At 39.6% G+C, this 11,821-nt stretch overlaps 2 protein-coding genes across 2 annotated transcripts in view; one reads left to right on the plus strand and one right to left on the minus strand.

Moving 5' to 3' along the window:
• On the plus strand, positions 1–4,692 carry LOC138014275 (synaptonemal complex protein 3-like). The gene is made up of 8 exons (XM_068861316.1): positions 1–98; positions 289–394; positions 1,304–1,433; positions 1,831–1,871; positions 2,234–2,351; positions 2,737–2,836; positions 3,954–4,157; positions 4,497–4,692. Exons 2-8 carry the CDS (start codon positions 301–303, stop codon positions 4,554–4,556), a joined length of 747 nt encoding a protein of 248 aa, XP_068717417.1. The 5' UTR covers positions 1–98; positions 289–300; the 3' UTR covers positions 4,557–4,692.
• Positions 4,693–5,129: 437 nt separating this feature from the next.
• LOC138060498 (dynein axonemal intermediate chain 7-like) overlaps positions 5,130–11,821 on the minus strand; it is a 19,645-nt gene continuing 12,953 nt past the window's right edge. The window contains exons 13-20 of the mRNA XM_068906297.1: positions 11,715–11,821; positions 11,108–11,163; positions 9,717–9,827; positions 8,287–8,376; positions 7,556–7,627; positions 6,587–6,736; positions 5,798–5,899; positions 5,130–5,586 (exon numbers count right to left, since the gene is read on the minus strand). Of these exons, the coding sequence (XP_068762398.1) occupies positions 5,449–5,586; positions 5,798–5,899; positions 6,587–6,736; positions 7,556–7,627; positions 8,287–8,376; positions 9,717–9,827; positions 11,108–11,163; positions 11,715–11,821 (826 nt within the window). The 3' untranslated portion in view covers positions 5,130–5,448. The remainder of the gene's footprint in view (positions 5,587–5,797; positions 5,900–6,586; positions 6,737–7,555; positions 7,628–8,286; positions 8,377–9,716; positions 9,828–11,107; positions 11,164–11,714) is intronic.

Raw genomic sequence — 11,821 nt, forward strand, 5'->3', positions numbered from 1 at the left:
GCGAGAAGTTTTTCTTCGGCCAACACATCGAGGAAATATTTTTTTCTCTGGCTCACTTTATCGTGTACGCTTTCGAATTTCCCTTAAGCTACTAGTCAGTAAGGAGAAGTATTACCTTTTTTCTTTTAAAATTAACTTGAAACTAAGTTTTGTTAGGTTTGCATGTTGGCCAAATCACCATATCTAACAACATGGTGGTAACGTGAAGTCTGAATTAACAAACTTAGAACAGTTGTTTTAAGGCGATAGCAATATTCAAGGTTTGTTTTCCTCTCCTCTTGTTTTCAGAGACAATTCATCATGCCTTCCAACCCGAAGAAAGGAAAAACTCTAAAATGTACTGAAAATCTTAAAGAGTTCTACGAAAATGAAGACGAATTCAAATTTCCTGAAGGTAGGTTGACGATTAGGAGATTTTATGTTAACATTTAAGAAATTATCTTGATGAAAATTAAATACTTCAAAGCTACACTACATTATTATTAAGTCAGCTTGCTTTGATTTCAATTTAGGAACTATATATTTGACAACAGTACAAGAGAACAGTTACCAAAAGATCTTAAGTTCTACAAAGGCGCGAATATGTATAACTCTCTGTCTGCTTGCCTTCTTCTTGGCTTGACTTTTGATAAATTCAAGTTTACAGGTCGTCGCTTTTTTCATCGTTTGCCGTCGTCAAAAAGTAAGCGATTCTAAAATTCCTTTTTTCAGAACACTTTCTTTGAAAATTAATCCGATAAATTTCATAGTATACAGAATTTCCTCTGGAGTGGTGGTGTCATTGAGCAAATTAGAATGCGATGGCTCATTTTGAGCAAGAAATATTAAAAGGCTAATTAGTAGACGGAACAATGAAAAAGAAAAATAAACTAGCTTGCAAACATGACTAACCTCTGTTCATGTAAGATTAGTGAGAAAAGTATTTTGAATTGCATGAGTACCTACCACCGCCTTTGCAGATTATCATGGAAGCCATACTTATTACTAATTATTAGTGTCTGGCTGTTCTATACATCTTACCATACATTATTCATGTATGGTATTAAATTAAATTGTAATAAGCAAATAAGTAAGTAAGTAAATAAATAAATAAGTAAATGAATAAATAAATAGATAAATATGTGAACTGAGCCATCCAACTTACCCAAACATATTTGTTTGAATGCAAGTTCACAACCTTACGTTGCATTTCATAGTCAAATGGGTTCACTTAAAGACGTTAGGAATGGTCTTGTCAAACAATTGCAGCGTTTTGACAAAATTAGGGTTTCGAGTTGAAGATCTCCTCTGTTCAATATTTTAGCTCCAACTGCAAAATCTGAACAGCAGCAACAGAAAAATGGTATGCCTGTGGCGCAGTCAAAGAAAAGGCAGTCCGTGACACCATCAGAGGTCTTCCAAGATTCTGACCCCGAAGATGATTATGATAAATCGTAAGTCTAAATCTGAATAACGTTTTGGTCTTGCATGACGATCAATCTGGCTTACATATGGGAAACCTGAACATGACACATGCAGCACTATGAGCTACATATCACAAGTCGAGAATGATAAACAAATTTGCGCATAGTATCTCAAAATAATGATCTATGCTGTTGCTAACTAACTGAAATTTAGTAACTCTACCGACACATCACTATTGTCTCTTCTGCCTACTGATGTACCTTTGACATTTTCATGTGCTGGGTGTCGTGATATATTTTCCTTGGTTTTATCTGAGCATTATTTTCATGGTACCATAGTGTCTTAGTGTTTTAAGTGCATTGTGTAATAAAACAAAATGAAATGTTGGGTTTACAAAGTACGAATGTATGTGTCCCTTTCATTTAGAAATGAACTTGATATGCAAGGAATGCTCAGTAGTTTTGGAGGTGAGTAAAATCTGTAATAAGCAGACTTGAAAACACTCTTGTTCTTAATCTTCTATTAGGGAAAGTGGGGGCTGTTGTGAGAGAGGGTCGAGCTTGTATAATCAATGACCATATAAGATACCCTGGGCTATGTTGTACATATTTAGGGGGATAGGTATCCCCTATCTCCGAAGCAGAGACTAATAATTTCGTTACTCTAGCTTACATCTTCAATTTTACTTGCAAGAAAGCTCAAGTCTTTTAAAAAAGTCAATTAAGAGAAGAACAATTCCTACAAAAGTCATAGCACCATGTAAGAGATCCATAGACAATGGTTCTACACAAATCATCAGTTCTTCTCCTGTACTTTACTTCCGTGTTAGCTGACATCACCAAAACGCTAACTGCTAAGCGTAAGAGAATTCAAACATTTGCCCAAGCTTCTCTAAAGACAAGCAGTAGAAAATTCGACGAAGTTTGGAAGTCTCAGCAACATGAAAGGTAAGACAATGACACAATCTATTACCAGTCTAATGTATGGATTTGTAGGCTGATAGGGGATAGAGGTAGTCTTGGACGTGGGTAGGGAGGATAGTGCAAATCAACGCCAGCGGCCACGATGGTGTTCATAGACAAAAAATGGCAGCCATAGTGGTGTCCCAGATGAGCCCATTTGATGAAAACGTTTCTTATTTCGGTTAAAAAACATGGCCGCTTATTACATGAGCGAAAATCTTGAACAGGAGAGGTAAAATATTGCTTTAATCTCATGAATAGTACAAATCTCAAATGGGCTTTAAAGAATCATTGAAGAAATAAAATCATGATGATAATATACCACCAAGGCAGACGATTGTCACTTATAAGGACAATTCTTGATCACCAGAAGCAGTCACTTTGATGAATTTACCAAGCAGCTCATGAATGTCATAAACCAGGGGGAAGCTGATTTGCAAAAGACAAGAGAAGCAGAAGAAAAATTGGAGGTGCTATAACCAAGACAATAAGTTGACTAAAACAGTACCCAAATATTCGACCTTTCCATTTATATTACTTCTTGTCGTAAGAGTAAACTACCAGCAAGTAAGTCTTGGTAACTGACGTTGAACACGAAAGAGAAGATGATACAGCGTTTCTTTTAATTCACTCACAAAACTTAGGAAACTTGCGACTGGATTAGATATCCTGAAGTAGTTATCATTGTACTTCCATTTTAAACTGAACAAAGGTTGGGTTTTTTTTTCACTATTTGGGTTAATAAGATGTGGTGAAGTGGTTTACATGCTGCATTCCGACAGTCGGCGGTTCGAGGCCGGCCAGGCCCTTCCATTATTTTCAGGCAGGAAGCTGCTTTATACTGTCTCTCTCTCTCTCTCTCTCTCTCTCTGTCCACCCAGGATCTAGTTGTTGTGACGATAGATAGCGCTATCCAATGTACAAATCACTACATCCTGGATAACTCACTTGGTTTTGAATGAGGCTATATCAACTGTGACTGTAGTGATTTTAACCCGCGATAGCGCCATCTGCCACTGAAACAGAAGCAAATGCATACTGATGGATAGCGGCCGACAACCATAAGGCGGACTAGCCCCCCTTGTCAAGGAGGGGCACCCCTTCATCAATTGCTCCATGTTACTGAACCGAGGAAAACATCCAGGCTATAACCGGTTTTACCTTGAAAATTTTAAAGGCTAAAATTTGCAACGGATAGTCAGCATCTATTCACCGAAGTGGAGGTGGCTAGTGGTGGGTATTTACCGAGCCGCGAAGCGGTGAGGTAAATATCCGCCACTAGCCACCAACACTAACGTGAACAGTTGTTTTAGTATATACTAAAACAGTGAGATAATATAGCACAAAAATATGATTTTCAGGGGCAAATTTCGCACGAATTGCTCGGACGTGATTAACAAAGGATACCCGGAATTTGAGTAGCCAATCAGCGCGCGCGTTCAACGCTATCCACTGTTTTAGTATAGACTAATCCTTTTTACCAACGGAATCTGCTTATCCATAAACCTATAATGACCCACCTAACTCAAGGTGGCTTGTCGACGACACTAAATAAAAGGAAACGAGACACTTTCTATTTCTCCTCAGAACCTGTACAAGCAACAACAGAAGCTCTTTCAGCAGCAACGCATTGTACAGAGTCAAAGACTAAAAAGAGTCCGTCAATTGCTTGAAGATCATACAAAGAACTTACAAGAGATGCAGAGAAGTCACGAAGCACAGCAATTAGGTGTACAAGAACAGCTCCGAAAAGAGATTAGCGTGTTGCAAAAGAAGATTCTTAGCGACACGGTAAGATGCTTCACATTGAATGAGTGGGTAACAAATTAAGTAAAGTAACGAAGAGTTACCACACGGTGGTAGTTAAAGACTTAAAAGATTGTGGGGCCGTGTTCATACGCAATTCAAATAAACACAACAGAGTAAAGAAACTAACTGGACGGAGGCAAATTATTTCGCAATTTATAACTAGACCAACCTTGAGCCATGCCACCTCCCTAAATCTAATACTTTTAGTCGAGCTGAAGAAACGTGTGTGATAATAAGAGTTAACGTTGATCAAACGTTTTTGAAATGGCTGGCCTAATCTAAAAAATTGAAAGTAATGAACTTTTCATTTTCACTTTTCAGCAACAGCAGGACTTCTCAAGTGTGCGAAGGTCCCTTCAAAACATGTTGGCACAGGTTTAGATAGTTTGAAAAGCCACATTACGTCAAATCTTATTTCATAAAGTGTACAGAATGTTGTCGGTGTATCGCGTCTTTAAATGACTTTTTAAGTATCGTTTTTATGAAATAAACCACGAACTCGCTCAAACATGCTGAGAAGTTAATATGGATGTGTACAGCAAATATTTCCAAACTAAGACGATATACTAAGGGTTCGTTAGATTGACTCTATTCTGGAATAGGGATACGTGGAGTGACGATTTAAAACGGTATATTTGGCGTTATGAAACAACAAGGATAATAAAGATATGTTTAAAATAGCATTTTAGCAGGTCTTTGACAATTTTAATGCGAATCTCCGTAAAAACGAACGATTTCTAACCTCTAAATAACGTATTCCTATTCCGGAATACGGTCAATCGAACGCACCCTAAGCTTTGCTTAAAAAGGATCGCTTTCATATAGTTATATTCGACTCGAACCCTTCTCTTTGGTTCCAAATGCAATGGCAAAGTTCCGTGTACAGGACTCAACAAGATAGCACCTGTCGGAACATCATCTTGTGAATGGCGAGGCTAAATAAATGAAACAAAATTTTCCTTTCAAGTAATTTATTTACGACAAAAAACATCATAGACTCACATAACGTAGACGGGATAGTTTTCCTCCGTACAGATATCACACAAAGGATGACAAAAACACCTTTTTTTACAACGCATGTGGAAAAAATCGGTTTTTTTCGAGTTAACGGTGTGCAAATGAAAACATGGTACAAACCAACTCAGCGGCTGTCGTATGACTTCGATTTTAGACCTGGATATATTCCCCAAAGAACCAGTCTTTGATAAACAAGGAGACACTGCCGGTTAATAAACCCACCACAGCATACCAGGGACAACAATTTTAAAGTAGATCACGAGTAAGTGATGATTTTCGTTCCATTTAGCAACTGATAAACACAGTCAATAAATAAAAAGTGTGAATCGTTAACCCTCTGCTGCGCTTCCTCGGACGCTCCATCTAGCACCATGTGGTAGAGATCAGAATGAAGCTAAAGACAAAGAGAATCAAATCATTTGAGGAAGAAAAAGCGGTAAAGTGGAGTGGGTCGTTATATAATAAAAATTACACACAATGTAGTAATTATTCTTCTGGTCAATCGTAATGCAGGTGCAACTTACAAACTTCTTCGCACTCAGTCCACTGACGTTAGCGTAGTGCGCACGGTCAACTACTATCCTAGCCAATTTAAAATAGTTTACCTGTGTATTTTCAGCAACATCATTAGAAAGCTCACTGTCTTCTTCTTTCATACGCAGCTTGCAAGAGTTATGCGTACCAATGTTAAACAAGGACCAATCCTCCTAGATTACAGTGTAAAGCAAATCTTTAGCGACATCGAGTATACAGGCGTTAGGGGCAATTTGAGAAGTAGCTTAAAAGATGTTGTGGGGTCCTCTAACCAACCGAAAACATCTGAATATAGCTTTCAGGCTACTTAAATTCTTGCAGCAGTCGTAATGATCAGTCACACACCTTCTTCCTTCTTCTAAAGACCGTAATAAGATCATTCATCATACGAGGCAAAACATGGAAGTCAACCGTCCTGAGCAATCAGTTTAGTGAGTCGTTCAACAAATCCAAAGTGTGTCATCAAAATCAGGTCGAATAAGAATTTGGAATTGTCCGCATTTTACGAGCGGATAAACCACGGGAAGAAAAATCTCAAGGCTGCCTCTGAGTAGAGTTAAGAAACAGCAATAAACTTTAATAATCAAATTACATTTCGTCAAAAATTAAACCTTGACTCCTAATTGCAACTTAAGTACCAGTTTGTAGACTTAACATGACAATGAGAGGACTTCGTCACTCACCAGAAAAATTGTGCGTGCCAAACAAGGATCCCAAATGATGTTCTCAAAAACGCAAGCGTTTAAAACTGAATGATGGCGTGGCGTGCTCAACCGCTTAATATAGTTGACTAGCGTTTGATACAAACTCGCCTTTTAAACCCCTGATCAATGCATACGCATAATAAGAATAGTAACCACCTCTAGAGGCTGTTCATCCTGCAATTGCTCAACAGCTTGAATGATGATCTTGTCTTTGCCACAGTCTGCGTTCCACTTACTCCAAGTGTATGCGAATGCCGATGCTGTCAATGCCATTTCTTGATAAATATTCTGCTCCAGCCAATCTTCCTGATGACGAAAACCACAACTTAAGAGCGTCAGTCTTAAAACACAATGCAATACGGAGTACATCACCGATAAAATGATACCTCATTTACCGTCATAAGAGTACGGGCAATTTTTTGTTTGGGTGGTTCGATGAACCATTTGCCCAAAAAATTCTCGCAAGTTGCCCAATTTTTTTACGAAACAGTCGAAAAGAAACGAGGCTCAACCGATTCACTAACTTAGGCCTAGTAGTAAGCCTATGTTAGTGAATCGTGTGACCAAAAACGCCATGTCAAGTGATAATATATGAATCTATCATATGAACTCATAAAACATGTGCGCAACGCACTGAATGATCGTTCCGCAGAACACGATGTAGCAAGTATCACCGCAAGGATATGTACCATAAATAGATCATTCTCGTGCATTGTCTCCAGCATTTCTGAAACCGTCTTGCTGCCCAAAAAATCTGAGTTGCCCCAAATTTGCAGCCCCTCCCCTCCCCCTCCCCCTCCCCCTCCCGGCCCGTACGCCTATGTTTATCGTGGTAAACATTTTAGATTTACCACGTCTTTATCACAATCTCGTCGGAGTATTCTACATTTCGACCGTTTCAATCCTTGCAGTATAGCAGGCCAATTATCACCTGATTTTATAACCTGTAGCTACTGCGAGCCTTAAGTGTACCATCCAAACTAGTAATCGGAAGGTCATTGGTTCGATTCCTTGACTGGAGCATTCGGCTTTTTCACAAGTTTCCCTTAGTGATCATGGACAAAATATCATGATTTCTAAAATGCAAAATTATCCTTTGTGCCGTTTCCTGGTGAATTCACGTACCTTGGAGTTTATGCTAACATATTTTTCTGCATCGACGGCAGGGAAAACATTCACTCCGGCTTTTCGCATGGCCTAGAAATATTCATCGATAAACAAACAAACAAACAAACGAAACAGATAAATGAGTGAACTGGACCGAGTGAGTGAATCGATCAAAAGCTTTATCGACCAGTCGTGAAGAGAAAAACGTGAATTACTCACGCTCAGGGCACCCACTCAATCAATGACTCAGCCGAACAGTCGCTTCTTCAATCATTGACTCTAAATCAATTGGATAAGCAAATCGAATCCAATCAGCCCTTCACCCTGCCATTCAGTTAGTCACCTGGCCGGACGGTATTTAGGTCCGTTAATTTCCAAATTAGAGCGAGTTTCAATCGAGTGTCGTAAAACCAAAACCAATGTAATTACTTTCGCCAGTCAAATCCAGTAAACCAATCAAAACTCGAAGTAATTACACGTAGCCGACACAAAGCGCGGGAAAATGTGTAGGCGTGAGCCACGATTGGTTTTGGTTTCACTCCTGATTGGTTGAAAAAGTGCTGCGAGAACTTTAAACTAATCACTGAGTGAAGTAACGCAAAACCAAAGCAATTAGCTAATTACTTTCGACACTCAATTGAAAACCACTCTAGCTTGCGTGCGGACGTCACCTATCTACATCGCTGCGTGCAACAACGGAGCTACGAGACGTCTGCACTCAGATTTAGATTTAGATTTATTTTTTTTACCTCAATCAGCTGATGTGGTTTCATCCATTTTCTACTCAAGTGCGCAAGCTCAGGGGAATCATCAGGCTGTGTAAGAGCACACATCGAATCCTACAAATAATTCCGAGGTATTTTTCTTCTACGAAAATAGCGTTGGAAGTACAAATATTTCGCAGGGTTACTTTTCATATTAGACTCGATAGGGAGTTTTCGACAACGGCAACGTCAACGAACGAAAAAGAAACGTATTCATTGAAAGCCGGCGCGGATTTTTTGAAAACAAAACAAATATGGCGAGTATGGCGAAAACATTTTTTTTCTCGTTCTCGCGATGGTCTCCGAAATGCGGCGTAAATTCGCTTCCATTACGTGTTAAAGTGAAAATCTTTCAGAGGAACCGGGCAAAATGTTGCGCATGCGTATTAGCTCGAAAACTTGAGACAAACAGCTGTTGGCTGTTTTACCAAATTTCTTGCAAAAGTATCATTAAAATTTTCAGAAATTTTGAACTAAAATAGTTCCGACTACAAATGAATCATCTATTTTAAAAAAATCAGAAATTTAACAAAGAAAAATTTGGGAAAACTGAAAAACGTTTATCAGAAAATTATGAAAAATCCACCTGTTGATATCCTACGATAACAGCTGTTAGGCGTAATTTAATTCTATTGTTTTAAGTAAGTAAATGCTGCAAAAAAACTGATGAGTGAATTTTTGCATAAATGAGGAAGAAGCATCCTCTAGATCTTGTTTTACTCTTGGTGCGTTATCATGGTAACAGCCTGCAGAGCACATTGACTGTCAAAAATATAAACTCCCGTGGTAGCACTTATCAGTGTTCAAGTTTGAGCTTCCAGGCAAAAACTGCGTAAATATGGCAGAAATGGAAATATTAGCGCTTAAAAACTGTGTTCAGTCACCTGGTTTTCACTAGCGACGCAAGGACAAGCGCAACTGAGCATAAGAGCGCTTATTTCACCGTGAAAACGGGGTTGACGCAAGCTTATGCTTGCGTCAAGCTTATGCTTGCGTCAACCCCAAGCACAAGCACACGCATGCTTGGGTTCGTTTGCGTCGTGTGAAAACGAAACGCAGCATCAACACAAGGATATTTGCTTCGACTGGCCAATTGAAGCACTCGATCCAGATTCCCCGCGTCTCAGCATTCGAACAAAATAGCGGATGCCGTGGTTGATTTTGATGCTTATGTCGACGTTCGTTTTCAATAGCATAAGCTCCTTATACTTGCGCTTGTTTTTGCGTCGCTAGTGAAAACCAGCCTTGTCTTTCTAGATTGTTCCAATTAATGTAACGGTGCCGAATCTCAAGCCTCGATTACATTTTCCTGATGTACGTACATTGCATTTGCTCAAGTTGCTCTTTAAACCACGAAAATCAATCTCGCTTGGACTCGTCACAATCTTTCACTATCATCCAAACAACGATGTTACCTTAATTTCAATTTCCAATTCAATGATAGCAGCAATAAGTGTAAATAAACAGCTGTTTGTAGAATGAGGACGTAATTCCCATGACTGAAATGGCATGTTCAAGTACAAATCCTGTAAAAGGACAAATAATGAGGGTGTTAACTCTTAATACGGCAATTCTGAGCATAAAGGCCCGTGCAAACGCTCGCAACAACACGCAACATTGTTGGGCCCAACAATGTTGTCTCTTGTTGCGCGACGTTAGCCGATGTGTGCAAACGCTCGCAACAAGTCACAACATGTTGGGCCTTTAGATGAGAATACAAAGGACTCTGGGACGTTTTCCATCTCCTACGCCATGTTGCGCGTGCGCCGGCGCAACATTGTTGGATGCGCTGTGCAAACGAACGCAACATTGTTGGGCCACGCTTCGATGACTGCGAAACAAAAGAAATGTTTGCACTAGTTGGCTCTGACGGTTGACCAGTTTCAACTTCATCCAACAAGTTCCAACAAGTCGCAACAACACACAACATGGTGTGCAAACGCTCGCAACATGTTGGGCCCAACAATGTTGCGAGCGTTTGCACGGGCCTTAAAGAATTGTACTTAGGCAATTCATTGCATTGTTAGTGACAACCAGGCTTCACGATGCAAGCATGAGCATGAATAATGCATCACTGGCAGACGCATTACATTCAACTTGTTGTGAATTAGTCTTTTGTCTCAACACTGAATGGAGTTGGCGTCAGTTGGTTGCACCGCGATTGAACTCCAATGACCAATTTAGCCAACTGCGAGTTTGTGCAAATTTCTGCGAATGTCGCGGCTTCGAGGTTCTGATCGGTTGGCTTGACTAGCTGCGCCTTTTGTGATTTATAGAGTCATTCATTTCAAGACAGCGGTACACATAGAAAAAAAAAAACGCAAAAACAAAAACAAACAAATAAAAACGTGCGATTTAATCGACGAAACCAGGACCTCATTCATGACTAACAGCGAAAAATAGGCCAGGTTCGATATAGACTATCAAAATTCAGGCATGAAGATACGAGGCTTTCTGGTCATATTTTACGGCTCAGTTCTGTTTTCTTTGTCTCACAAGTCTCAAGGGAGATTTGTAAACAACAAAAACATTCAAATTTAACCATAAACCTTCGTTGCCATGTGTGAATATTGATATATCGAACGTGGACTATTCGTGCCGCCGCTTTTTCGTTTGTTACACTATTTTTTGTTTAAATTTATGCACATGTGACGTAAAAGGACACAATGTGCGTTGATTGGCTAAGAGGCACAACACTTGGTGGGAAAGCTATTCTAAATATTGGCAGTTGAGGAAACGATGTCTTCAAGAAAAGATGAAAATGGTGACCTCGATACTCAAGCTCCTCAGGAAACTAATGCTTTACCTGGAAAGTGGCCACAGGTCCAAAACTGGACATCTTGAACTGTATGCATCTCTTTTCTAAACGAAAAAAAAAAAAACGCCGTGCTTAAAAACGAGCAAGCAAGTCGTCATATTCAATGATTTCCTCTTGGTTTGTCAAGAAATTCACAAAGGCCACCGATTTTGTTTGGGTCTCCTTGCTACCCTTTTCTTCGTATTTCACTATCTTTTTTCTTCCTGTGATCGTTTTAGTGTGGCAATAAATAAACAAATAAATAAAGCGTGGTTTGGGTGCGAGTCCTCCCCGTGACTTAAGCCCTTAAACCCACACTAATCTCCATCAATTAAGAAACAACCTTTTTTTTCCTTAGCTGGGTCCGTCATCCCCATCAAAACCTTGCAATCGGTCACCGAAACAGAACACGTTCTTCATCACGTTGGAATTTGAAAACGCGAAGATGACGAACGATAGCTCTTAGTTGAGAATGGCGTCGCAGCAGCAATATCAGGCCGAACTAAAAGAGTACGCCTAGCTCTACGGTATACTAAAGAGCACTATCACATTAAGTTGAAACGTTAACCTAGCACGGACCAAATCTCTCAGTTTCTACTTTTGATAAGTGCTGTACCTTCATCGTATTGGGAATCTGTAAATGCATCTAGCCTCCAGTTGTTTTTCGCTGAATCCCAATAAGCAAGTTGGGGCGGTTCAAAGTACATCACGTGCTCAGGCAGT

Source organism: Montipora capricornis, chromosome 8, assembly GCF_036669925.1.
Source record: "Montipora capricornis isolate CH-2021 chromosome 8, ASM3666992v2, whole genome shotgun sequence".
Classification (NCBI taxonomy): Eukaryota; Metazoa; Cnidaria; class Anthozoa; order Scleractinia; family Acroporidae; genus Montipora; species Montipora capricornis.

What these genes read in the sequence shown, in the direction of transcription:
- LOC138014275 (XM_068861316.1), top strand. Translation starts at nt 301, where the DNA reads ATGCCTTCCAACCCGAAGAAAGGAAAAACTCTAAAATGTACTGAAAAT. An exon ending in CGAATTCAAATTTCCTGAAG is followed by an intron (nt 395 to 1,303) that starts GTAGGTTGACGA and finishes TCAATATTTTAG; the next exon opens with CTCCAACTGCAAAATCTGAA. An exon ending in AATGCTCAGTAGTTTTGGAG is followed by an intron (nt 1,872 to 2,233) that starts GTGAGTAAAATC and finishes CTTCCGTGTTAG; the next exon opens with CTGACATCACCAAAACGCTA.